The sequence below is a fragment of the Narcine bancroftii genome, chromosome 7 (genome assembly GCF_036971445.1).
Source record: "Narcine bancroftii isolate sNarBan1 chromosome 7, sNarBan1.hap1, whole genome shotgun sequence".
Taxonomy (NCBI): Eukaryota; Metazoa; Chordata; class Chondrichthyes; order Torpediniformes; family Narcinidae; genus Narcine; species Narcine bancroftii.
This window is the reverse complement of record NC_091475.1, coordinates 210232535-210260290: the sequence shown is the minus strand read 5'-3', so window position 1 is coordinate 210260290 and position 27756 is coordinate 210232535. Positions and strand designations below refer to the sequence as shown.

At 45.1% G+C, this 27756-nt stretch overlaps 1 protein-coding gene across 1 annotated transcript in view; it reads right to left on the bottom strand.

Annotated features, from left to right (window-relative positions):
- Positions 1–19834, bottom strand: part of LOC138739658 (transmembrane protein 164-like) — a 60989-nt gene extending 41155 nt beyond the window's left edge. Inside the window, exons 1-2 of the mRNA XM_069892164.1 lie at positions 19587–19834; positions 18899–19394 (exon numbers count right to left, since the gene is read on the bottom strand). Coding sequence (XP_069748265.1) covers positions 18899–19267 — 369 coding nt within the window. The 5' untranslated portion in view covers positions 19268–19394; positions 19587–19834. The remainder of the gene's footprint in view (positions 1–18898; positions 19395–19586) is intronic.
- Between the last annotated feature and the right edge of the window lie 7922 nt (positions 19835–27756).

Below are 27756 nucleotides of genomic sequence, written 5' to 3'. Positions count from 1 at the left end.
GGAGGAGGAGAGGAGAAAGGGGAGAAGGAGAGAAAGGGGAGGAGGAGTGGAGAAAGGGGAGGAGGAGAGGAGAAAGGGGAGGAGGAGAGGAGAAAGGGGAGGAGGAGGAGAGGAGAAAGGGGAGGAGGAGAGGAGAAAGGGGAGGAGGAGAGGAGAAAGGGGAGGAGGAGAGGAGAAAGGGGAGGAGGAGAGGAGAAAGGGGAGGAGAAGAGGAGAAAGGGGAGGAGGAGTGGAGAAAGGGGAGGAGGAGTGGAGAAAGGGGAGGAGGAGAGGAGAAAGGGGAGGAGAAGTGAAAGGGGAGGAGGAGAGGAAAAGGGGAGGAGAGGAGAAGGGGAGAAGGGGAGAGGAGAGGAAAGAGGAAGGTGTGTGGTGGGGGGAGGGGGCCGTACGCAAACTAACAAGCAGTAGGTCATTTGCCAATTGTTTTTTGTCCTCCTTGTTGACAGACCCTCACAAATCTTTACTGTTCTGTCAAAGAGGTGTTGAGCGGTTACTGAAGCCCATCAATTTGGAGCCTCCAGTGTGTGCCAGTGGTGGAGGGAGGGTATCATTAGGACAGTAGATTGAATGCTTGCTGGGCACCTTGTGTTAACTCTCGTACATTATGAGAGCTGGGGTTATTCAGGGGAATGGGCAGTGTTCGGTATACTCATGAATTTAACATTCGATAGCAGCCATTCTCAACCTTTTATTCGGCTACAGCGCCAACCCCCCACCCCCACAGGGCTCTGCTGTGACAGATTATGTTTATTTTATATTGTATATAGATACGTTTTAAAGGAGATAAATTGAGGCAGGTTTTTTTTTAAGTGTAGGTCACATACAAACACATCAAAACAGATCTCATTTACAATACTGGAGCTCTGCTCAAGCCAGGCAGCCTGGCTCCGAGGGCCTTTGCAAAAGCTTTGAAGAGTTCCTATTGGAAGATTTAAATATAAAGATAAAAAAGGAAACATGGGAGAAGTTATGCTCCGGAACGATGAGAAATACAATAAATACGAGGTTACGTATGATACAATATAACTGGATACACAGGCTATACATTACACCTCAAAAGTTAAATAAATGGGACCCAACAGTATCTGATAGATGTTTTCGATGTAAAAAAGAAATGGGAACAACAATTCATGCAATCTGGACATGTGAGAGAGTAGAAAAATTTTGGGATGATCTCAATCAGATATTAAATAAAATAACAGAAAACAATATACCAAAGAATCCAGAGATCTTCCTTCTAAGTAACATAAAAAACAAAGAATTTGGAATTGATTTGGAGGATGCACAAAAAAGATTTATTAAGATAGCTCTAGCCGTAGCAAAAAAATGTATTATGTCAACCTGGAAATTGGAAGATAATTTGAAAATACAACAATGGTATATAGAAATGAATAAATGTATTCCATTAGAAAAAAATAACATATAGTTTAAGAAATAATATTGAAATATTCAAACAAATATAGGAGCCTTACATTAAATACAATAGCGAAAACCTACCGGGGACAATCATTACCTAAGTTAACAGAAGGAAAAGGAAATGAAAAGAATGGACTCAGTAGAATTTCTGGTGTATTTTTATTGAATGACAACATTGTCTGACTGGTTTAATGTCTCCTAGATTGTATACCTTAAATGGACGGGAGGGGGGAGGTAGGGAGGGTGGGATGGGAGGAGGGAGGGGGGGAGAAAATGGCACTGTATATGTGTGAAAAGGAAAAAGTGTGTACCATGGTTAATGTGATTTATGGTGTGAAAAATAAAAAAATTTTAAAAAAAAAGAGTTCCTATTGGGACTTCACATATGAATTGCTGTTTTGGAAAGGAACAGATGAAAGAACTCGGAGGATTAGGTCCAGAGCCACAGTCTGTCTGAGTGCAGTTGGCTGTACTGAGGGTATTGTGGTTTTGCAAGCAGAGAGAGTGTAAAACAGATTTTTCTCAGAGAGAGAGAGAGAATTCAGTTCAGCAGCAGCATCTGGGACTAGAACAGGACAAGCTGGCAAGCTTGTGGAAAAAACCCATTTTGAAGATGGGTTGTGAGTTCTTAGTTCAACCTGGTCAAAGCCCTTGTGGTCCATACAAGAAGAGAGGACTGGCTGCATAATGTTTCACTTGAAATATGGGAAACAGAAAGGAACTCTATGGTGACCTGAAAGAAAGAGGTCATCATCTGGAAAACCCTGAGGGGGCAAGTTTCTTCAGCAAGACATTGACGTGGCTGATTAAAAGGAATCAGTTTGTGTCCTGCGAACAACAAATCTCTCTGAAAACCGAATAGAATTTTTCTGAGCGGTGAGCATTTACCTTTCAAGCACCAAAACCTGGTGACATTTATAAATGTTAAATTCTGTGCACAGTCTAAGAATTGCCTGCAACCAGTGAACTTGGAGGAGTGAGAGGTGAGATTGGACTTTGAACCAAAGAACTTTTCTGAACTTAAATACACATTACATACACGTGCGCTTAGAATTAGAAAGGGGTTAAGTTAATAGTACAGGTACACAATCCTTCATCCAGAACCCTTGGGGGACAGTGTGCTCCAATTTTCAGATTTTTCTGGATTTCAGAACAAAAGCCAACTCTCCCAAATTTAAGCCCACCCAAATTGTGCTGCCGTATCCACCCCTTCCAGTTGTGCTGGCATCTCTCTCCCCTTCGCCCGCCTTGAGTCGCACTGCCATCTCTCTCCCTGCCCACCCGTCACGCTGCCGTCTCTCTCCACTTTGTCTGCCCGATTCGCGCTGCCGTCTCTCTCCTCCCCTCGCCCACCCAAGTCGTGCTGCCATCTCTTCCCCCCGCCCGCCCAACCTGATCATCCTGCTGTCTCTCTCCCCCCTCCGACTCCACCCACCCCCCCCCCCCCCCCCGCAGTACCAGCACCAGAAATGTCTGTTTTTGGAGCTTTCCAGATTTTAGATGTTCAGGTAAGGATTGTGTACCTATAATAAGTCAAAATTTTATCCTATTTTCATGTTTAAAGATAATTAAAAGCAACCTTTGTTTAAGTAACCATTTGTCTTGGTGAATTTCTATTGCTGCTGGGTTTTGGGGTCCTCTGGACTTGTAACATTTTGAGGACTCATCCTTTCGGATTGAAAATAGGAATTTTGGGATCTTAAAATATTGGAGTTTTAGTAATTTATTAGTTAATTGTTTTTTTAAGCTAATTTAAAGCTTGTGTGTGGAAAAATAGCAGCAATGGATGTGGATTTATTTTTGTCTCAACCATCAACTGCATTGCTACAGAGCAAGAAAAAAAAGAGGAACTGATGGTTATTTCTAAGGTGTTAAAAGCTGACTGAAGTTAAGCATTCGATGAGGAAAATACAAATACAGAGGATTGTAGTGAAATATATAGCTGAGGGAAAATTTGTTGAGAAAGGCTTAGAAAATTTTCCATAGGATAGATCAGTGGAATTGCAATTGGGTTGGAGAAATTGAGGGAGTTGGAAGCTGAGAAACAGAGGATATGGGGAAGCTGAAAAATGGAGGGAAGAAAATGAAAGGGGCAGAGGTTTCAATTAAAGACATTGAGATGGAGGGAGGTAAGGGAATTAAGGCTGTAACTCCTGGGGAGAGGTTTTTGGCTAGTAGAGGTAAATCTAGTTCCTCCTTTTGATGAGGGAGATATAGATACATATTTTCAGCTTTTTGAAAAAGTTGCTGAGAGCTCAAGTTGGCCAAAAGAAAAAATGGCTTCTTATGCTCCAAAGTGTATTAAAGGGAAAAGCACAAATTGCATCCTCTAGCTTGACTACAGAGCAAGTGGCAAATTATGATACTGTTAAACAAGCAGTAATGAAAGCTTATGAGTGGGTTCCAGAAGTATAAAGCAAAAATTTAGGAGTTTGGTGAAAACATGGAACCAATCTTATATGGATTTTGCTCTGGGAAAATCTGCATGTTTTGAATGTTGGTGCGCCTCAAAAGGAATAAATAATGATTTTAATAGATTGAGAGAATTGATATTAATTGAGAAAATTGAAAGGTGTGTTACAAATGAGATTAAATTATACCTGGATGAGAGAGACATGGGGACGTGGCAGCAAATGTCTAGGTTAGCGAATTATTATTCCCTGATTCACAAAAACAATTTTTTGTATAGTAAGCTTTTTCCGAGAGTTAATGTGGAACAGATTAGTAAGCCTGTTCAGAAGGTTAATGTGGAGCTGACTAGTAAGCCTGAAATTAAATCTGGGGAGAATGTGAAGAGAAAAGATGGTAAGGTGGGCATTTTTGTAAAAAAAAACCTGGTCATGTTATTGCGATTGTTTAGTGTTGAAAAAGAGACGAGAAAAGGATGTTTTACCAGAAGCATGTATTCACACAGTTGAATTTAAGGAGAGCAGATGTTCCAAACCTAGTTTGGGTGCTGTGGATGTTTTCAAATCTTTTGGTGTCAGAGGGCTTGGTTTCAGTAAAGGAGGGAGAATCACACGTTCCAGTTAAAATTCTTAGAGATATGCTCAGTCACTGTTGTTGGAAAGTGCTTTAACTCTTAATCAGAAGACTGACAAAGGGGAGACGACTTGGATTAAAGGTGTTGGAGGTGAGGTAGTGTCAATATCTCTTCACAACATAGTGCTGAATTCAGAATTAGTTAAGGACCTGTTGTAGTTGGAGTAATTTCAAAGTTACCCATGCAAGGAGTCTCATTTTTATTAGGGAATGATTTGGCAGAGATTAACAAATCGGCCTAGTAAGGATGAGGTTGAAGAGGATTGTGAAATATATCCTGCATGTGCTGTAACAAGGTCTTTGTCTAAGACAATGATGAGAGCTGAAGAAGATCTGGTTGACAGAGACTTGTCCAGTACTTTTGAAATAGTCTTGAAAGAGCAGGTTAATTGTGAGAGTAAGGATTTCTCTTTGTCAAGGAAAGAGTTAATTCAGCCACAGAGGAGAGGTACAGATCTTATTGACTTAAGGGACAAAGCAGTAAATGAACAGATTAAAGAAATGGCTTGTGGATATGACATGAAGGGTGAACTATTAATGAAACCTTATTTAGAGGATAAGGGTAGTTGGAGAACAATCTGTATCAGAGGTGTTGGTTGTTGACAGGGTTATGGAAACAGAATCGTGAGGGTAACCTTAAATAAACCATGGTTCCTGAGGCCTGTCTAACTCAGCAATTTTGGAAAATTTGGAGGAAAAGTTAGGTCATCTTAAATCACAAAAACAGATGCAGTTGGATTAATCCTCTATTGAGAACTGTTGTCTATAATATTTGCTCTGCAGAATTTTGATGTACATCTCGGTACCTCTCATGAACCAATTGTAATATTTACTGACCACAATCGTCTGGTGTTTTTGAACAAAATGAAGAATAAAAACAGAAGATTGTTAAATTGGAGTTTAATATTGAAAGAATATAATCTCCAAATATCATAGGTACAAATAATGTGATAGCAGATTGTTTGTCAAGATGTTAAAATTGATCATGTATAAAAATATATACTCTCAATATTGGGTTACTTTATTATAACATATTATATATTGTGTATTGTTAACTTTTAATACATAAAAAGTTACCTTTCGTACTAGAATAATTCTTGGCCAATGCTGGTAGACTATTGACTGTTAACTGTAATTTTTTTTTTCCAGAAGCTTGGACTTTGTTGAATATTTATGCTCCTAATGTGGATGATGAACAATTTATTACTGATGTTTTTTGGGTCTGAATCACATGAATGAAAATATTTTAGGAGGAGGAGATTTTAATTGTTGTTTGGATCCTTTATTGGATAAATCTCCAAGACTTAAGAAAACTAAGATTTATTTATTTTTAATATCAGCACAATTACAACGGAGAATTACTCATGCTGAATAGAAAAGCAGGATTTTGTCTTTCCTGTGTTGGTTCAGAACCTGTTCAATCTACCTACTGCTGGTATCAGGAAATTCTTATACTGTGCCCAGAATTTAACAGGCTTTGGTGCTTGAAAGGTAAATGGTTACCACTCAGGAAGGTTCTTGTCAATTTTCAGCTCATTGGACACAAACTGATTCCTTCTGATCAGCCACTTCAGTGTCTTGCTGAAGAAACTTGCCCCAATCAGGGTTTTCCAGATGATAACCTCTTTGTTTCAGGTCACCATAAAGTTCCTTTTCTGTTTCCCTCATCTCAGGGGAAACATTATACAGCCAGCCATCTCCTCTTGTATGGACCATAAGGGCTTTGAACAGGCTGAACTCAGAACTCACAACCCTCTTCAATGTGGGGTTTCAAACAAGCTTCCAAAAGCCTCTGCAAGAAACCAGCAGTCGCTCTCTCTCTCTCTTTTCTCTCTGTCCCACAGAGAAAAAAAACTGTTTGATTCTCTGTTTGCAAAACCTCATGACCCTCCAAAAACAGCACTCCACCAAAAGAGCGTGTTGACTCCCAAAATCAATTCAAGAGAGAGCTTAACTGTTTCCTGAGATGGGCCCTTCCATTTGCACCTCCTTGTGAAAATCTCCAGCACAGGAGTCTATTGTCTTTGCAGACTTGTAGGTACCACCTTATGCATAACTCTTGCATTTTGAAATAAGATTTGTTTTGAAGTGTTTATATCTGTTTGTGACCTAACTAAAACCCCTCAATCTTCCAAAAACTTATCTATACATAATGTAAAATATAACATAATCAGTCACAGAGGAAAATGGAAATCCCAGAGGAAACTGATGCAGACATGAGGAGAATGTACTAACTCCTTACAGAAAGTGCTGGATTCGAACCCAGGTCACTGGTGTTGTAACTGAAGTGCCAGTTGATGAAGTAGACAAAGATGATGTGGTCAAACAATAATCATGGCTTTTATTAGCAGAGGGAGACAGGCAGCTTGGCAGACAAATACCACAGTAATAGTGTCACACTAACCATGCTACCATAACCCCACACGACAGCTCTCCGAAAACATCCTCTCTAGAGACAACTGGGAAATCTTATTGGACTAATACTGCACCTCCCTGCCCCACTGTTCCCATTACACCATTCCCCGGATCATTGAACTGTCAGTCCTGGCCCTCCTTAAACCACCACAACAACATCGTACCGACCCACGGTAAATGCAGACCTACACAGTAGCAGACTCTTCAGGCCTGTGAGCCTGTACCCCACAAATACACCAATGAACCTAACGACCCCAGACATTTTGTAGGGTGAGAGACATCCAGAGCACTCGGAGGGAACGCACAAAGAAACGGGGAGAACGTACCAACTCCCTACAGATTCGAATGCCGGTCCCTGGCGCTGTAGCGCCATGCCACCTGCACTACCCTAGATCAGGTCTGCATTGTCCCATCCATTACCAGAGAAGTCGAAGAGGAATTGAACGCAAACGAGACCAGGCACATAAACCAGACCAGCTACACATAAACATTTTGTGTTGGGCCTCAATTCATTGCTGCAGTTGAGGAATCTTTGCAATGTGGTCCTGGCCCACCAATACTCACAATTATGTCCCTGGGAGAAGATTTTAAACCAACTAGTTGGTTAATACTTTACATTATTATTTTAGATTAGAAATAACTATCGCCTTGTGTCCAGTACCGTGACCCTGTGCATGTGATGGAATAAATATAACACAGATTCCAAAGTTGAGCAAGATGTACGAATTTGAGAGGGCATTTCAATACAGTACAGAAACAGGCCCTTTGGCCCAGCAACTCCATTGTCCTTGCCGGAACTAAAGTGAAGGGAGGAAAATCAGGGGTGTGTGTGTTTTTTTTTAAAAATGCCTTGCCAGGGGTGGTGGCGAAAATTAAAACACGAGGGTGTATAAGAGATTCTTAGACAGGCACATGGATGGGAGAAAAATAGAAGGTTACGGAGTAGGGAGGGTTTAGTATTTTTTGGGGGGGTAATGATATATAGGTCGGCACAACATCGAGGGCTGAAGGGCCTGTACTATGCTGTATATTCTACAATAAACAGAAGAAGACTATTTTCCCCTTGCACACCCACATCCAATATTATAGCATCACTCTACCACAAACCTCTGCCTCTAGTTTTAGACTCTGGGGGAAAAAACTATTCACTTAATTATCTCTGCACAATACTGTTGCTGCAAAGCAACAAATTTCATATCACTCATTTATAACAATATACCTGATTCAATATATTTAAGACACAGTTTTTTTGCCTAGACAGGGAATTACGGGAACAGGTAGGTTTGGTGGAGCGGAGTCCAGGGGCCAGGCCAGCCGTGATCTTATTGAACGGCAGAGCAGGCTTGATGGGCCGAATGGCCAACTCCTGCTCCTGGTGTTCTGTTGTCCAATTACTGCTCCTGTGAAATGCCCGGAGATGTTTAAATGATGCTAATTACCCCACATCATGATACCATGAGGGACTGGTAATTGAGACCCCTGTATCTCCTGGTTACCCTACATTCCTGCCTTATCTTTAAATGAAGTGCGGACGTATTAGGTCTGGACCCTTTGTCGAGACTGGATCTCCAGGACCCTATAATCCAGATTCCAGCATCTGCAGCCCAATTCATTGACTGTCTATTGCCTTCTATGGATGCTGCCTGACCAGCTGAGGCCCTCCAGCATGTCTTGCGTGGCTCTGCTCTCTTCAGTGGCAATTGCCAAATTCAAAAGCACGCTCTGGTAGTTTAAATTTACATTCTTAGACCCACGACTGCGTCGCCAGATCCAGCCCCAGTGGTGCCATCAGGTTTGCAGATGACCCAACGGTCATCGGCTCGTCAGCAACATTGAAGAGTAAGACTGCAGAGAAGAGGTGGAAAATCTCGTGAACTAGTGCGAGGGGAACAACCAGAGTCCCAACATGGACAAGATGAAGGAGATGATCGTGGACTTCTGGAGGACCAGGAACAACCACCCTTTGTGGAGAGAAACCAAGTTCCTTGGAGTTTATTTAACTAATGACCTATCGGGGACACTCAACATCTCCTCACTCATCAGGAAGGCGCAACAGCGATTGCACTTCCTGAGAAGGCAAGGCTACTGGCCACCATCACGTCAACCTTCTATAGGAGCTCTCTCAAGAACCTCCTGGCTGGCTGCATCACAGTGTGGTACAGTTCTTGCAAAGAAATAGATCAGAGGTCAATCCACACGACCATAAGAGGATCACTGGAGTCTACCTCCCCGCCACCAACGTGATCTACTGGGATCGTTGTGCGAAGAGCACGCACAAAATCATTGAGGATCCCCCCCCCCCCACCCCTCACACACAGCATCTTTCAGCTGCTCCCTTCGGAGTACAAGAGCCAGCAGCACCAGGCCGAGGAACAGCTTCTTCCCACAGGGCAGTGAGAATGCTGAACGACCAAAGGAACTGCTCACACTGACCCTCCAAGACCCTCATATTCATAACATAACAATTTACAGCACGGAAACAGGCCATTAGGCCCTTCTAGTCCCACCTCCCTGCACAATGCCCATAACCCTCCATCTTCTTCTCATCCATAGACCTGTCCAACCTCTTCTTAAATAATACAATTGATTGATGAAGTAACATTTATTTGAACCAATGAACTACGTGTCCTACATATGTATTATTTGTCTGTACGTGTGTTATGTCTGGGTGTGTGTCTGATTGTTTTTTGCATCGAGGACCGGAGAACGCCGTTTTGTCGGGTTGTCCTTGTACAATCAGATGACAATAAACTTGACTTAAAATCTGCTATTGGAAAAAGTAAAATGGCAATTTTTGTTTCTCTATTAAAGTTATTAATTGATTAGGGTCCATTGTGATGTAAAAACTATCCCGCAGGTTCGTCTGCAAAACTTCTGTTTAGCTCCAGGTTTATACAAGAGGCATGAAGCTGAAGGAACATTCTGTACTATACAAAAGACAACTAGCCTGCAAGTATTTTTTTTGTCACAAAGCCACGGGTGAACCACTTAATTTGCCAGAACAACCAGCCATTTTACTGTTACCAAATTTTAAAAATCTGTATTTAATGTAACTGTCAGGCAATAATTTTGAATTGTTATTCTCTAAACAATAATGGGCATGATTATAACATCGAGTGGAAACTCCTGCTGCTATGTTCCTTCTGTAGCCCAGGAGACCCATTTATTTTAAGCATACATGGGTTGGAGAGGCCATCTGAGATTTTCAAGGCCCTGCATTTATCTGTAACCTTTCGTAAACATACCACCTTTAGAAATACAGGATCCCCTGCTTTTCAAAAGTTTTCTTTACGCCACTTCGCTTTTACGAAAGACCTGCATTAGTACCTGTTTTTGCAAACAGAAAGAAATCTGAAGAGGATTTTATGAAAAAAGCCAAAAAGCAAAAATAGCATTCAGCGGACAGTCGGGAGAGTGCGGGGCAATGGGAACAGTGCGGGGACTGACAGCGGGCTGTTGGGAGAACGCGGGGCAGCAGGATGAGTGTGGGGACTGACAACGGACTGTCGGGAGAATGTGGGGCAATGGGATCAGCGTGGGGACGGAGAGCCGGCCGATGGGAGAGCGGGAGGCAGTGGGTCTGGGTACACTCAATTTTTTCCCATACATGTTAATGGTAACTGCTTCTTTGCTATACGCCATTTTGCCCCATGAAAGGTTTCATGGGAACGCTCTACTTTCGGACCACAAGGGATACCTGTACTCGTACTACTGTTTCTGACCCCTTGTAAAGAACCTCGCGATTTTTTTTTCAAAAAAAAAGATCTATTACCAAAGTTCAAGGTCAAAAAGTTCCAAGTTCAGATTTATCTTGAGAGAACATCCGTGACATCACATACAACCCTGAAGACTCATTTTCCTGGGGGTGCGACAGAACACAAACACCTGGGGAAACTCTACAGGTCACACAGCATCCGTAGGTAGTGAAAAATGAACGGCTCAGGCTCAAAGCGATGGTTACACATGACTCTGTGCAGATACTGGGTGACCTGCTCAGTTTCTCCAGCACCTTTGTGTATTGCACTTGGCCCCAACATCTCCATAACTCGCAAACAGTGTCAACCATGCCCCCTTCCTGAAAACGTTCCCACCTTTTTGCTTTTTTTTTTGAATAAGGTGCTCATTATACGTTACCTGTTAACATCCACGAATTTGCAGATGACACCATGGCCGTCGGCAGAATCACAGACGGCAACGAGGAGGCGTACAGGAGGGAAATATGTCAGCTGGTTGAGAGGTGCCACAACAACAAGCTTGCATTCACAGCATTAGCAAAAGGAACTGATTGTGAACTTCATGAGATGGAAACCAGGAGAACACGAACCAGTCCTCATCGAGGAGTCAGAAGTAGAAAGAGTAAAGAACTTCATGTCAACACCTCTGAAAATCTAAGTGAATCACAAAAAATATGTAGACACTGTGGTTGGAAGTAAAAACACCAAATGCTACAGAAACTCAGCTGGCCAAACAGTATCCTTTATGTAGCAAAGGTAATGATAGATAACTGATGTTTCGGGCTTGAGCCCTTCCAGAACCGACATTTCTGGCTTGAGTCGAAGACCTATCCTGGGGCCTCCCGATCGATGCAATCATGAAGAAGGTTCACCAGTGGCTGTACTTCATGAGGAGTTTGAGGAAATTCGGCATGTCACCAAAGACTCTTGCAAATTTCTACAGGTGGAGAGTATTTCGACTGGTCACATCATTGTCTGGTACGGAGGGGCCAAAGCACAGTACAGGAACAGGCTAAAGAGGGTTGTGATCTCGGCCAGCGCCATCACGGGCATCAGACTTCATTAAGGATATCTACAAGAGGCGGGGTCTCAAGAAAGCAGCCTCTATCCACAAGGAACCGTACCACTTCACTCTTGCTACCCTCAGGAAGGAGGTACAGGAGCCCAAAGGTGAACACGCCACGGTACAAAAGCCCCTTCCGCCATCAGATTTCTGAATGGACAATGAACCACAGACTCTACCTCACTTTCTCTTCTTTTGCACTATTTTTAAAAAAAAATACAACTTATAGAAATGATGCTGCAAAACAATGAACTTCATGACATGTTCATGACAATAAATTCAGATTCAAATTTCAACACTCTCTGACCAAGCCATTAATTGCCTATCTTGACATTCTACGTGGCTCAGAATCAGGTTTTACTTGTTGACACTTCAGTTAAAGTGCTTTTGATTTATTCGTGCTAAATAAAGACTCTCTCTTCCAGCTTAATCAATCTGCCCCATTATTCAACAGAGCTTCCTTTTATTGATTGTTATATGCATTTTGAGGGAGTTATCATACTCCCAAGGTTTATTTTAATCTCATCTTTCTGGTTCTTTCGCAACACTGACCTCTAATTTCTGTTATTACGAGCCCAGAGGATCCCAAAACCCTGAAGCAACAGAAATTCACCAAGACAAATGGGTACTTAAACAAACATTGCTTTTAATTATCTTTAAGCATGAAAACAGGATCAAACTCTAACTTATTACTATTAACTTAACTCCCTTCTAATTCTAAGCACACATGTACGTAATGTGTGTGTGTAAGTTCAGAAAAATTCTTTTGATTTGCAGTTTAATCTCACTTCTCACTCCTCCAAGTTCATTGGTTGCAGGCAATTCTTATACTACGCACAAAATTTAACATTTATGAATTTCACCAGGCTTTGGTGCTTGAAAGGTAAATGATTACCGCTCAGGAAGATTCTTGTCGGTTTTCAAAGAGAAATTCCTTCTAATCAGCCACTTCAGTTTTCCAGATGATAACCTCTTTCTTTCAGGTCACCACAGAGTTTCTTTTACCAGGTTGAACTAAGAACTCACAACTCATCTTCCAAATGGGTTTTTTCCACAAGCTTCCCAGCTTGTCCTGTTCCAGTCCCATCCGTTGCTGCTGAACTGTATCACTGCAGAACTGTATTCCCTCTATCCCACTCAGAGAAAAAAACCCATTTTACTCTCTCTGCTTGCAAAACCACATGACCCTCTTAGAACAGCCAACTGCTCTCAGACAGCCTGCAGCTCCGACAAGTTCTTTCATCTGTTGCTTTTCAAAACAACAATCCATTAGTGAAGTCTCTATAGGCCTCCCCACAACTTTTGCAAAGGCCCTTGGAGCCGGACCTGTCTGGCTTGAGCAGAGCTCCAGTATTTTAAATGAGATCTGTTTTGAAGTGTTTGTATGTGACCTACACTAAAAAAAAACCTACCCCAATTTATCTCCTTTTAAACATATCTATATACAATATAAAACACAAAATATTCTGTCACACTTTCCCCCTTCAAAGGAATTTTAACTCAAGTGGAAATATATGGACTATTGCCTATAAAGCAACAAGCAGGAGACATGATGTCTATTGATAGCTCTTTGCAGAGTTTGGCGTGATCACAGAAAGGTCACTGGTGTGATCACAGAAAGGACACTAATGGGTTCTTGTTTACCTAAAAACAGATGAACCAGAAGACTGACCTATTATTTGCTGGAGAAGGTCTGGTGTTTTTTTTTTGCCAGAGATTCACACAGGCTTTCTAGTAGTTTTGAGAGTCTCAGTGTCTCAGAGAGAGAGACTGAACAGTGTCAGCCAGAAGGTTGTTGGAACTGAAACGGAAGCTCCAGAGTGGAGGACGGCCTACTCTTGTGTGTCATACAAGAGGAGAAAATGAGCTGTCTGATGTTTCTCTTGGAATAAGTGGAACAGAAAGGAACTCTGTGCTAGCCTGAAAGAAAGGGGTTATCATCTGGAGAACCCTGATGGGGCAAGGTTCATCAGGTAACTAATGGTGGTACCTCAGTTGTGAAAATGCTGGCACCACACATCTCTCTCTGCAAACCTACAAGAACCGTCCTGAGCAGTAACCTTTTACCTTTCAAGCATCAAAGCCTGGTGAACTTTATACATGTTAAATTCTGTACACAATATAAGAATTGCCTGCAACCAGTGAACTAGGAAGAATGAGGTGAGATTGGACTGTGAACCAAAGAACTTTCCTAAACTTAAACATACATTATACACACGTGCACTTAGAATTAAAGGGGATTAAATTAGGTTAAGTTAAGTAAGATAACAAAAATAGAGTTAAGTTAAAGTTTGATTCTGTTTTTGTTTAAGTAACCATTTGTCGTGGTGAATGTCTATTGCTGCTGGGTTTTGGGGATCTTTGGGCTTGTAACATGGAACAAATTTGTATATTTCAAAAGTAATTCTTTCAACTGCATCTGCTCTTGTGACTTAAGATGGCCTAACTTTTCTTCCAAATTTTCCAAAATTGCTGAGTTAGACAGGCCACAAGAACCAATGGATTATTTAAGGTTACCCTCACATAATCTTATGATCCATAACTTCCTCTGATACAGATTGTTCTCCACTACCCTTATCCTCTAAATAAAGTTTCCACATATTTATGTGACAAACCTGAGTTTTATTCCTTCAATATGGAGTGTTAACATCATTCAATTTTGATTTAACTTCATACAGTCCAGAAAATCTAGCTCTCAAAGGACTGTCATGTGTTGGAAGCAAAATCAAAACTTTACTTCCTTTCTTAAAATTCCTCACCTGAGCTTTCCTGTCAAATAAACTCTTCATTTTACCCTGAGCCTTTTCTAAATTCTCTTTAGCCAAAGTCCACACTTTTTGTAACTTTAAATTTAGAAACATAATCCAGCAAGTCCAACTTCACATCCTCATTAACCCACTGTTCCTTTAGCAACATCAAAGGTCCTCTAACCTGATGTCCAAACACAATTTCAAAAGGGCTGAAACCTAATGACTCCTCACAGCCTCCCTTGCTGCAAATAGCAATAAATGAATCCCTTCATCCCAATCTTTCCCATTCTCCAAACAATAAATCCTCATCATATTTTTAAGAGTGAATGAAATCTTTCCAAAGCTCCCCGAGTTTCAGGATTGGAACGCAGATGAAGTGATCGGTTTTATTCCCAACTCATAAATCAATTGCTGAAATAACCCAGACATAAAGTTACATCCTTGATCACTCTGGATCTCTTTCGGTCATCCAAAAATTGTGAAAATTCTTTCTCAAGAATTGTTTTGGCTTTAATATTCCTTCATGGTATAGCTTCTGGAAATCTCGACACCGTACACGTAATTGTTAACAAGTACTGATTCCCAAACTTAGATTTAGTCAGGGGACCTACACAATCCACAATAACCCTAGTGAAAGATTCCCCAACAACAGGAATAGGTTGCAATGGAGCCACTGGAGGACCCTGGTTAGGCTTCCCCACAACCTGACAAAAGTGACATGTCTGGCACCAATTTACAACATCTTTACTCAATCCAGGCCAGAAAAATTCTTTCAAAATTTTATTCATGGTTTTCTTTACCCCAAGATGACCACCTAAAGGTGTACTGTGGGCTAGATTTAAAATTTCACTCTGGTAATTTCTAGGAACGATCACTTGGTGAATCAGCCCCCACTCTTCAATAGCAGGAATATCAAGAGGTCTCCATTTCCTCATCAACAATTCACCCTTCATGTCATATCCACAGGCCATTTCTTTAATCTGTTCATTTACTGCTTTGTCCCTTAAATCAATAAGATCTGTATCTATTTTCTGTGGCTGAATTAACTCTTTCCTCAACAAAGGGAAATCCTGACTCTCACAATTAACCTGCTCTTTCAAAACCATTTCAGAAGTACTGGGCAAGTCTCTATCAACTGGATCTTCCTCTGTTCTCGTCATTTTCTTAGACAAAGACAGCACATGCAGGAGATATCTCACAATATTCTTCAACCTCATCCTTACTAGGCCAATTTGTGAATCTCAAAACTGACTCAACTATATCCTCTGCCAACTCATTCCCTAATAAAAATGAGACTCCCTGCATGGGTAACTTTGAAATAAAAACCAATTCTGAATTCAGGACAATTTTGTGAAGAAATATTGACACTACCTCACGTCTAACAACTTTAATCAAAATCGTCTCCCCTCTGTCAGTCTTCTGATCAAGAGTTCCAACAACAGTGACTGAGCAGCCCCAGTATCTCTAAGAATTTTAACTGGAATGTATGATTCTCCCTCCTTTACTGAAACCAAGCCCTCTGACATCAAAAGGTTTGAAAACATCCAGGACACCCAAACTACGTTTGGAATATCTGCTCTCCTTAAATTCAGCTGTGTGAATACATGCTTCTGGTAAAACCTCCTCTTCTTGTCTCTTTTTCAAACAGGTTTTTTACAAAAATGACAAACGTCCAGAAGTTCTGTCCTTTCCCACCTTACCGTAATCTTTTCTCTCAACATACTCCCCAGATTTAATTTCAGACTTACTAATCTGCTCCACATTAACTTTTAGAAAAGGCTTACTATTCCAAAATTTGTTTTTGTGAATCAGGGAATAATAATTCGCTAACCTAGCCGTTTGCTGCCACGTCCCCATGTCTCTCTCATCCAGGTATAATTTAATCTCATTTGAAACACACCTTTTAATTTCCTCAATTAATATCAATTCTCTCAATCTGTTAAAATCATTATTTATTCCTTGAGGCGCACCAACATTCAAAACATGCAGATTTTCCCAGAGCAAAATCCATACAAGATTAGTTCCATGTTTTCACCAAATTCCTAAATTTTTTTCTATATGCTTCTGGAACCAATTCATAAGCTTTCATTACTGTTTGTTTAACAGTATCATAATTTGCCACTTGCTCTCTGGTCAAACTAGAGGATGCAATTTGTGCTTTTCCCTTTAATACACTTTGGAGCATAAGAAGCCATTTTTCTTTTCGCCATCTTGAGCTCTCAGCAACTTTTTCAAAAAGCTGAAAATATGTAATCTCTATCTCCCTTATCAAAAGGAGAAACTAAATTTACCTCTCTACTAGCCAAAAACCTCTCCCCAGGAGTTACAGCCTCAATTCCCTTACCTCCCTCCATCTCAATGTCTTTAATTGAAACCTCTGCCCCTTTCATTTTCTTCCCTCCATTTTTCAGCTTCCCCATATCCTCTGTTTCTCAGCTTCCAACTCCCTCAATTTCTCCAACCCAATTGCAATTCCACTGATCTATCCTATGGAAAATTTTCTAAGCCTTTCTCAACAAATTTTCCCTCAGCTATATATTTCACTATAATCCTCTGTATTTGTATTTTCCTCATCGAATGCTCAACTTCAGTCAGCTTTTAACACCTTAGAAATAACCATCAGTTCCTCTTTTTTCTTGCTCTGCAAATGATAATGGTGACAAAAATGTACTAACATCCATTGCTGCTATTTTTCCACACACACAAGCTTTAAATGAACTTGGAAACCAATTAACTAATAAATTACAAATTCTCCAAAAGATTAAGATCACAAACTCCAATTTTCAATCCGAAAGGATGAGTCCCCAAAATGTTACAAGCCCAGACGCCCCCAAAACCCAGCAGCAATAGAAATTCACCAAGATAAATGGTTACTAAACAAATTATCTTTAAACATGAAAACAGGATCAAACTCTAACTTATTATTATTAACTTAACCCCCTTCTAATTCTAAGAGCAGGTGTGTGTAATATGTGTGCAAGTTCAGAAAAGTACTTTGGTTCACAGTTCAATCTCACTTCTCATTCCTCCAAGTGCACCGGTTGCAGGCAACTCTTAGACTGTGCACAGAATTTGACCAGGCTTTGGTGCTTGAAAGGTAAATGGTTACTGCTTAGGAAGGTTCTTGTCAGTTTTCAGAGAGAGGCATTCCTTCTAATCAGTGTGTTGCTGAAGAAGCCTGTCCCATCATGGTTCTCCAGATGATAACCTCTTTTCTTTCAGGTCACACAGAGTTTCTAGGTTTCCATTATTTCAAGTGAAATATTAGGCAGCTAGTCCTCTACTCTTGTGTGGACCTCAAGGGCTTTGACCAGACTGAACTAAGAACGTGAGTTGTTTTAAATGTGCTATATAAATAAACTAAAAATATACTAAACCCTCCCTTCCTCATAACCCTCTATCTTTGATGCATTCATCTGTCTGTTTAAGAGTCATTTAAATGCCCTTATCATTCCAGCCTCCACCAACCCCTGGCAAGGAAGTGCTGGCACCCAGACCTTTCCTCCCTATTTTACTGTTTATTGGATAGCAGTCCAAGAGAGGCCCCAATGGTCAACTTCCTGGCATTTTGTCCTTGTGTGTTGCAGATCTACATTGGTTCAGTGCCCAAAGTACAATTTGATGAAATAATTGAGCCTGAAATGTTCATTATGTGTCTTTATCCTTACTATGTAAGTAGCTGTTCCAGTGTGGCGTTTCGACCCCGTTTGACCCGCTGTGTTTCTCCAGCCTGGCGTTTCGACCCCGTTTGACCCGCGGGGTTTCTCCAGCCTGGCGTTTTGACCCCGTTTGATCCGCTGTGTTTCTCCAGCTTGGCGTTTCGACCCCGTTTGACCCGCGGGGTTTCTCCAGCCTGGCGTTTCGACCCCGTTTGACCCGCGGGGTTTCTCTAGCCTGGCGTTTTGACCCCGTTTGATCCGCTGTGTTTCTCCAGCTTGGCGTTTCGACCCCGTTTGACCCGCGGGGTTTCTCCAGCCTGGCGTTTCGACCCCGTTTGACCCGCGGGGTTTCTCCAGCCTAGCGTTTAGACCCCGTTTGACCCGCGGGGTTTCTCCAGCCTGGCGTTTCCACCCCGTTTGACCCGCGGGGTTTCTCCAGCCTGGCGTTTCCACCCCGTTTGACCCGCGGGGTTTCTCCAGCCTGGCGTTTCCACCCCGTTTGACCCGCGGGGTTTCTCCAGCCTGGCGTTTCCACCCCGTTTGACCCGCGGGGTTTCTCCAGCCTGGCGTTTCCACCCCGTTTGACCCGCGGGGTTTCTCCAGCCTGGCGTTTCCACCCCGTTTGACCCGCGGGGTTTCTCCAGCCTGGCGTTTCGACCCCGTTTGACCCGCGGGGTTTCTCCAGCCTGGCGTTTCGACCCCGTTTGACCCGCTGAGTTTCTCCATTAATGCGTTTTTTGTTACCAAGGCAAAAGTGTTCTCGTTTGTAGTGACTTAAAACGCCCTGGTTACCCTCAAGAGGGCACAAGGAGAACTCACCTGTATGGCGGTCAGAACATGGCAAGGGTTCAGTAAGTAGATGAGGGTTTTGGACGCACACTTAAACCCGATCTCCAAGCCGAAGGTCAAACACAGAGCTGCCTGCAGCAGGTTCCTGCCCAGGGTCTCCGGACGGGCAAGCGGCGTCGGCTCGCCCAGCCTCCCGCCGCACTGCCGGACCTCGGCGCCGATCCTCGGCGCGGCCACCGCGATCTGCAGCGAAGACACGGCGGTCATGAGCACCGTCTCCAGCGCCCGCTGCTCGGCGCACAGGAAAGCGGCGCACTCCGGCCCGCCGTTGCCACTGAGGTTGGCGTCCACGCCGCCGTAAGCCGTGTCCAAGAAACGACCCAGCTGGCCGCGGCTCATCCTCGTTGGCCGGTGAACTCACGCCCGGGCACCTCGGAGCCCCTGTCCGGAGCCAGGAGAGAGAGACGCCTCTGGAGCTCCGTTCCAGCCCAGAAATGGGAAGCTGGGGATCCAACTGCACGATATCCTTTAGAAAACAGAGGGATGGTGTGAAAAGTCTCGATTTTCCTAACTCCCGCGCTCAAGTTTTCACCCGCTCAACTCTTCCGCAAAGTTTTGCGAGGGTTAAGTTACTCCAGCGCTAGAAAGAGAAGGGCCGTTTTGGTGCCGCTGCCTGGCGCTGGTGCAGAGAAGCCGCACAACCTGGCTCTGCGCTCACCTGCTCGAGAGAGACGAGTCGGGGGCTGGTCGCTGGTCGGGCGGACGGACGGTCGGACGGACGCTGAGCTCAGGGGCGCCCCGCGTCCCTTCCCCTCTCCCGCAGCCCCGCCTCGTCAGTCGGAGCGGAGCCGCGTTGGAGCCCCTCCTCTTAAACCGCCGCTCTCCCTCTTGATCGCCATCCAACGGGGTTCTTTGATTCTGTGCTTCCAACTTGCCTGATTCGTTTCCTTCCTTCTCACTTTCTCCTCCCCCCCCCCTTTCTCTCACTTCCTCCCCTCCCCTCTCTCCTTTACCCCTCCCTTCCTTTCTCTCTCCCCTCCCCTTCTCTTCCTCCCCTCCCCTTTCTCTCACTTCCTCCCCTCCCTTCCTTTCTCTCTCCCCTCCCCTTCTCTTTCTCTCACTCCCTCCCCTCCCCTCTCTCCTTTTCCCCTTCCTTCCTTTCTCTCTCCTCCTCCCCCAACTCTCCCCTCCCCTTCTCTTCCTCCCTCCCCTCCCCCTCTCTCCTTTACCCCTCCCTTCCTTCCTCTTTCCCCTCCCCTCTCTCCTTTTCCCCTCCCTTTCTCTCACTCCCTCCCTCCCCCTCTTTCCTTTACCCCTCCCTTCCTTTGTCTCTCCCCTCCCCTCTCTCCTTTTCCCCTCCCTTCCTTTCTCTCTCCCCCTCCCCTTCTCTTCCTCCCTCCCCTTCTCTTCCTCCCTCCCCTCCCCTTTCTCTCACTCCCTCCCCTCCCCCTCTCTCCTTTACCCCTCCCTTCCTTTCTCTCTCCCCTCCCCCTCCTCTCCCCTCCCCTTCTCTTCTCTTCCTCCCTTCACTCCCCCTCCCCTTCTCTCACTCCCTTCCCTCCCCTCTCCCCCTCCCCTCCCCTCTCCCCCTCCCCTCTCCCCCTCTCTCCTTTTCCCCTCCCTTCCTTTCTCTCTCCCTCCCCTCCCCTCTCTCCTTCCCTCCCCTCTCTCCTCTCCCTCCCCCCTTCTCTTCCTCTTCCTCCCTCCCCTCCCTATCTCCCCTTTCTCTCTCCCTCCCCCTCTCTCTCTCCCTCTCCCTCCAGCTTTCCCCTTCCCCCTCCTCTCCTTCACCCCATCCCCCCCCCTCTCTCTCTCTCTCCCAGTTCTCTGTGTTTCTCACTGCCGCTGCAGTGAACCATGATCCCAAACCAGCAAACAGGTGTTTCATGGTGTTTGCTCTCTGTATACATTCTGCTGTAACTATACATTGCAAAATCTATTATTCCCTTTCCCCTACTATAAATTCTTTCCTCTGTCTGCCCAGGGAGTCAGGTTATTATTTGTTACAGAATCTCTTCCTGGTAGAAGCTCCATGTTATTTTATATCTTGTGAGCTCAACCCTCTTTTTTTTTGCTGGCCCATCCTTCACTGATTTTTAAATATTGTCACCATAAACATTGGTCACATGACAAAAAATCTAAAATAATCTTAAATTGTTAAAATTAATTGATTTGGTACTCCCTGTGAATTTTTAAAAACATGAATATTCATAGAGATTTGCAAAATAAGCCCAGACATAGACCATTAGAGCAGAGTACAGGCCCTTTGGCCCACAATGTTGTTCTGACCTATGAAACCTACTCCACAAAAATTTAACCCTTCCCTCTCTCACGCCAGAAACCCTCTATTTTTCTTGCATCCCTGGACCTGTCTGAGCCTTTTGAATGTACCAGTCTCCACCACCACCTCCGGCAACACATTCCAGGCACCTGCCACTCTCTGTGTAAAAAAAAAAACTTACCCCTGACATCTCCCCTAAACTCTCCTCCGCTCACTTTAAACTGATGTCCTCAAGTCAATTGTCATCTGATTGTTCAAGCACGATGCGTGATCAATTGCACAAGACTGAAGTTATCGGAAACCTAAGGCTTTTATTAGCAAGAGATGGACAGCATCCCTTGTGTTGGTTGCTCACACTGACCTGGACTCGAACTGGGGAAAGGTTGGTGGCATGACAGCCTTTATCTTCTTTGGCTTGGCTTCGCGGACGAAGATTTATGGAGGGGGTAAAAGTCCACGTCAGCTGCAGGCTCGTTTGTGGCTGACAAGTCCGATGCGGGACAGGCAGACACAGTTGCAGCGGCTGCAGGGGAAAAATGGTTGGTTGGGGTTGGGTGTTGGGTTTTTCCTCCTTTGTCTTTTGTCAGTGAGGTGGGCTCTGCGGTCTTCTTCAAAGGAGGTTGCTGCCCGCCAAACTGTGAGGCGCCAAGATGCACGGTTGGAGGCGATATCAGCCCACTGGCGGTGGTCAATGTGGCAGGCACCAAGAGATTTCTTTAGGCAGTCCTTGTACATTTTCTTTGGTGCACCTCTGTCACGGTGGTCAGTGGAGAGCTCGCCATATAACACGATCTTGGGAAGGCGATGGTCCTCCATTCTGGAGACGTGACCCACCCAGCGCAGCTGAAAAACCACACAAAGATAAGCGTATACAGAGCCGTTGTCATACCCACACTCCTGTTCGGCTCCGAATCATGGGTCCTCTACCGGCATCACCTACGGCTCCTAGAACGCTTCCACCAGCGTTGTCTCCGCTCCATCCTCAACATCCATTGGAGCGCTTTCATCCCTAACGTCGAAGTACTCGAGATGGCAGAGGTCGACAGCATCGAGTCCACGCTGCTGAAGATCCAGCTGCGCTGGGTGGGTCACGACAGCCTTTATGGAGAGAAAGGGGAGGGGTCACGAGCCGGCCAGTGAGAGCAGGGTCGACCAGGAAGGGTCATGGCATTTACATACAATAGTGGTTTCACAACAAAATACAACCCGACAAAACAGCGTTCTCCTGTCCTCAGTGCAAACCACACAGACACACAGCCAGACATAACACACATACAGACAAACACTACATATGCACGGCAAGTATTTCATCTATACAATTAAATAAATATTGTTTCATGAATATGAGAGTCTCAGATAGTGTGAGCAGATCCTTTGGTTGTTCAGCGTTCTCACTGCCTGTGGGAAAGTCTGTGTTGGTCTCAATTCCCCTCAAATCTCCAATCTTTCAGTATTGGGTTCAAGCTGTTTGGTTCGCAACATTGTGTCAGCCTTTAACCAGCCTCCACCACCACCCCAGGCAATGCATTCCAGACACCCACCACTCAGAGTGTAAAAAAAATCAGTGTATTTCTCCCCTAAATTTCATCCACTCTCCTTGTATAGATGGCCTCTGGTTTTGGCCAGTCACCCTGGAGGAGAGGGATTGGGTGTCCACCCTATCTAAGCCCATTACCATTTTTATATGCAGTATTTATCAGTGTGAATAAATAAAAACTGGAAGGACTTGAAGAAGAATGCACAGCCAATGTTTCTGAGGGGTGACCTTTTTTGAGACAAAATGGGAAGGGGAGATGGCAGGTGTGAAGGGGAGGGGCTACAGAGACAAAGGTGGTGGCACTGGACAGAAGAGGTGGAGAGGCAGGTAGGCATGGAGTACCAACTCCATTGAATCACTGATGACAACAGGGGGATGGGGAGCATGGGATTAATGCAGGATTAGTGCCATGTCTAGATGGGTCATTGTATGGAACGGTGGCTGCAAAACATTGGACCAGACGTCCAGGCAGAGGATCATTGAAACAGCCAAGAAAAAAACAAAACTTATACACTTTGGTCCACTCACATCCCACTTTAAGTAATCCCTATGCCATTGGTGCTCTGTGATTAGTAAGGGATTGCTTAAGGTGGGAGTGGGTGGAAAGAAAAAGTTAGAAAATGCCTGTTTTAATCGTCCCTCATGGACTCGTTATGTGCACGGTTTCAGAACTCCAAAGGAAATGGGCCAATGACCATTTTTTTCCAGCAACATATTTCAGTAACAATTGGGTCTCGAGCAGTGATTCTCAACCGTCCCTTCCCACTCACATCTCACCTTAAGCAATCCCTTACTGATTACAGAGCACCGATGGCGTAGGGATTACTTAAAGTGGGAAATGAGTGGAAAGAAAAGGTAGCGAACAGACACAGTAGTCGGTGTGAGTGGGTTTAACTCCTGTGTGAGCTTATAAGCACAATCCCCATGATCATTTGCTGCCCTGGGACCATTGAGACATCAGCCTGGATGTCTGGCAATGCTCCCAGTGCCTCAGGGCTCTCAGACCCACGCGAACCTACACCTCCGTGACTCATTTGCTTGCGACTCTTCTCAGCCCGCTGTCAGGAGGTGATGAGTCTATTCGTTGTATAAAGTTCTTTCGTTTAGCTGGGCAACTTCTCCTCCGTGGGCATGCTATCGGCACCTGCTCTCCAGGTGGGCGTGTGCTGACTTGAGGCAATCATTGGGGAAGGCTTCTTCCCTGCCTCCAATGTCCAGTACACATATCATTCCATTGTGTCGGAGCACTTTGTAAGGACCCTCATATGGCAACTGAAGTGGAGTTTGTTGTGTCCACCTGTGCACAAACGCGCACTGGCAGTCCTTGAACTCCCTTGGGATGTAGGAGGCACTCAAACAGTGGGACAGGCACCAGAGTGCCATTTTTCTCACGTCAGGAGAGCTGTGGGTGGTTCTTCCTGTCCTCAGGCTGGTAGTACGAATTCACCCAGGACTGTAAGCAGGGCTCCATACACGAGTTCGGTGGAGGATGAGGCCAGATCCTCTTTTAGCATCGTGCAGATTCCCAGTAGCACTCATAACAATTCGTCAGTCCAATTGGGCCCTTTGAGCTGAGCCATCAGTGCAGTTTTCAGATGGTGGTGAAACCTCTCGACGAGGGCATTGGACTGCTGGTGGTAGGCCATTGTGCGATGTAATTGGGTGCCAAGGAGCTGGGATAGCACTGACCATAGGATCGAGTTGAACAGTGCTCCGCGCCCCCCCCCCCCCTCATCCAAAGTTATCTGTCAGCAGCTTGAAACGGGCTATCCAATTAGCAATGAGAGCCCTGGGGCAGGATCTCGTGGATGTGTCTGAGAGTAGTACCACCTCTGGCCATCTAGTAAACCTGTCAGCCATGGTGAACAGATACGTGGTGCCTCTGGAGATTGGCTGGGCACCAATGATGTCGACGTACATGTTTGTCTGTCAGGGGAAACAACTGGAGCGGGGCTTAGATATGCCTCTGAATCTTGGAGGTCTGGCAGTGTATGCAAGTTCTGACCCAGTGGCTGATCTGTTTACGCAGGCCATGCCACATAAACTTGTCGGCAACCAGCTGAGATAGCACGTATGGATGGATGTGCTAAGCCATGAATGCCTCCAAACCATCGGTATGATGAGTCTTGGCTCTCTGGTGGAATCGTCACAGAGAAGTGTAGCCCCAGAAGATCCAAACCTCACGTCCTCCAGTTTGAGCCCCGAAATGGCGGCACAGTTGGGCAATATCTCATTATCCTGTAGCTGTGATGCTGCCAGAGCGGTGTAGTTGATCCCAGGAGCCAAAGAGCTGGTCAGTTGAATGGACATACAGGAGAGGGCGTCTACCACGAGATTGCCCTTGACTGCAATGTACCTGATGGTAGTGGTGTATTCCGAGATGTAGGAGAGAATCCTTTGTTGTCTTGCAGACTACAGATCCAATCTCTTAGCAAAGAGGCTTGTGAAATGGTGAAATCCCTCCTTTCTAGGAAGTACCAGAAATGGCGGATGGCAAGGTAAAGGACCAAGACTTCTCGGTGGAACACATTGTATTTCTGCTCCGGTGGCCTCAACTGCCGACTGAAAGAGGCAAGTGGCTTCCAATCCCCGTCAACCAGCTGCTCCAGGACATCTCCTTCAGCCGTGTTTGACACAGCGACCATGAGAGCTGTGGGCCAATTGACTCGTGGGTGCACTAGCATCAGCCAACACATCGTTCACTTTGTCAAAAGCTGGAGTTGCCTCCTCACTCCAGGTCCTTGGGCTGACCCGAAAGTAGTTTGAAGAACGGCTGCACGATCCCAGCTGCCACTGGTAGAAATTTACCACGCCTACAAATTCCTGCAGCCCTTTCACTGTGGAAGGCCGGGCGAACCTGCGTATAGCTTCCACCTTGGAAGGAAGTAGCCCTGCTCCATGTTGGTCAATGCGATGCCCGAAGAAATCGATGGTTGTAAGCCCGAACTGGCATTTGGCAGGATTGACAGCCAGTCTGTTTTCGCTAATGCACTGGCAGAACTGGCGCAGGTGTGTGCTGTGCTCCTGACGGGAGTGGCTGGCAATAAGAATACCATCCAGATAGATGAACACGAAGGCCAAGCCATGGCCTAACAAGTCCATTAGCCTCCAGAAGGTTTGTGCCACATTCTTTAACCCAAAAGGCATACGCAGGAACTCGAATAGCCCAAAACCAAATCGATTTTGAAAAAAATCTTTGCACTGTGAAGGTTGGCGGTAAAATCCTGGATATGAGGAACTGGGTATTTGTCCACAATTATGATGTCGTTGAGCCAGCGATAATCACCACAAGGTCTCCAGCCACCAGATGCCTTGGGTACCATGTGTGGGGGGGATGCCCATGGACTCTTGGAGTGTCATACTATCCCCATTTCCTCCATCCTGTGGAACTCCTCCTTGGCGAGCTGCAACTTTTCAGGAGGCAACTTGCGGACCAGGGCTGCGGCCTCTGGGGAGATGTGGTGCTGGACACTTCGGCATGGTGGAGGAGAATTGGTGGGTGGGGGTGACTATGCTTGGAAACTCCACTAAGATCTTGGTGTAAGCGTTGTGAGAGAAAGTCACTAAGTCGAGGTGAAGTGCTGGTAGAGTGACCTGGCGTAGGATGATGGACTGGAAGGTCTTTGAGTTCAGTAAGTAGCACCCTTTCAGGTCGACGAGGAGGCATTGGGCTTGGAGGAAGTCTGCACCCAGCAGGGGTTGCGATACGTCTGCCAGTGTGAAGGTCCATTCAAACCGGTAGGGGCCGAATTCTGTATGTTCGGATATTGCTGCCATCAGCCGCAGTGATGCAAGGCCCGGTCTTTCCGACACGAGTGTCCCAGTTCATGGGAGGCATTACGTTGATCTCTGCTCCCTTGTCATTCAGGAAACGCTGACCGGAATGCCAGACCCAAACAGAGAGCAGGTTGTCTCTGCAGCCGAACGTGTTAATCATCAACGACGGCCGGCCAAGGTGTTTCCCAGATGCGAGCAAGGTGGTCGGCAGCAGCGGGCAGCAGAACCCCAGCACTGATGGTAGCAGCACCACCGTTCCTTCTCCAAGCTGTTCCCCAGTTGTATTTGGCTTTCTCTCCAGCACTGGAGCAGTACGGGTACCCTGGCGTGACGCAGCAACCTGGTCAACGGCTTCTCCGCCATATTGATTGGCCTGTGACGTAGCAACGTAGTCAATGGCAGGTCTGCCACGTTGGTTAGCCTGCCATAGGGCATCGGCTCGGGCAGCCAACCTGCAAGGGTTGCCGAAGTCGTCGTCGGCCAGTAGCAGGCAAATACCTCTGTCATCTGCTCAAATAGCAGGCATATTGGGGTGGATAGTGTGCAGTCACCCAGGCCGTCCGTAGGCAGCAGCCTCGCTGCTTGCTCGCGGTGGGAGAGCCCGAAAGTGCGTATGAGGAGTGCTTTGATTTATCTCGTACCTGTCTGTAACTTTGGGTCTCTCATAAATGAAATGAACAAATGATTTTGAAATATTTGTACATGACTATTTTATATTTTCAATGTATATATGTGATTATTATGTGCTGTGCATTTTGTGTGTGTTTGTGTGTACATTGTTGTCCAGAGAAACACCCGGTTGTATATGTACAGTGAGATGATTATAAACTTGAACTTGATCAGTGTCAATGTTTGCTGGTCAGAACAGAGTCAGTGGGCCAAAGGGCCTGTCCTCATGCTGTTTCGCTCTTGTTTCAATTGAAATCATGAAGAAGACTCGTCAGCAGGCTACACTTTGTGAAGAGTTTGAAGAGATATGCTATGTCACCAAAGACTCTTGCAAATTTCTACAGATGAATTCTGAGTGGTTGCATCACTGTCTGGTATGGACAGGACAGGAAAAGACTAGTAGAGAGTTGTGAACTCAACCAGCACCATCACGGGCATCAGTCTTCACTCCATGGAGGACGTCAAGAGTCGGTGTCTCAAGAAAGCAGTCTTCATCCTCAAGGACTCCCACCACCTAGGCCATGCCCTCTTTACACTGCTACCATTGGGAAGGAAGTACAGGCGCCTGAAGACAAGCACTCAGCAGTACAGAAACAGCTTCTTCCCCTCCGCCATCAGATTTCC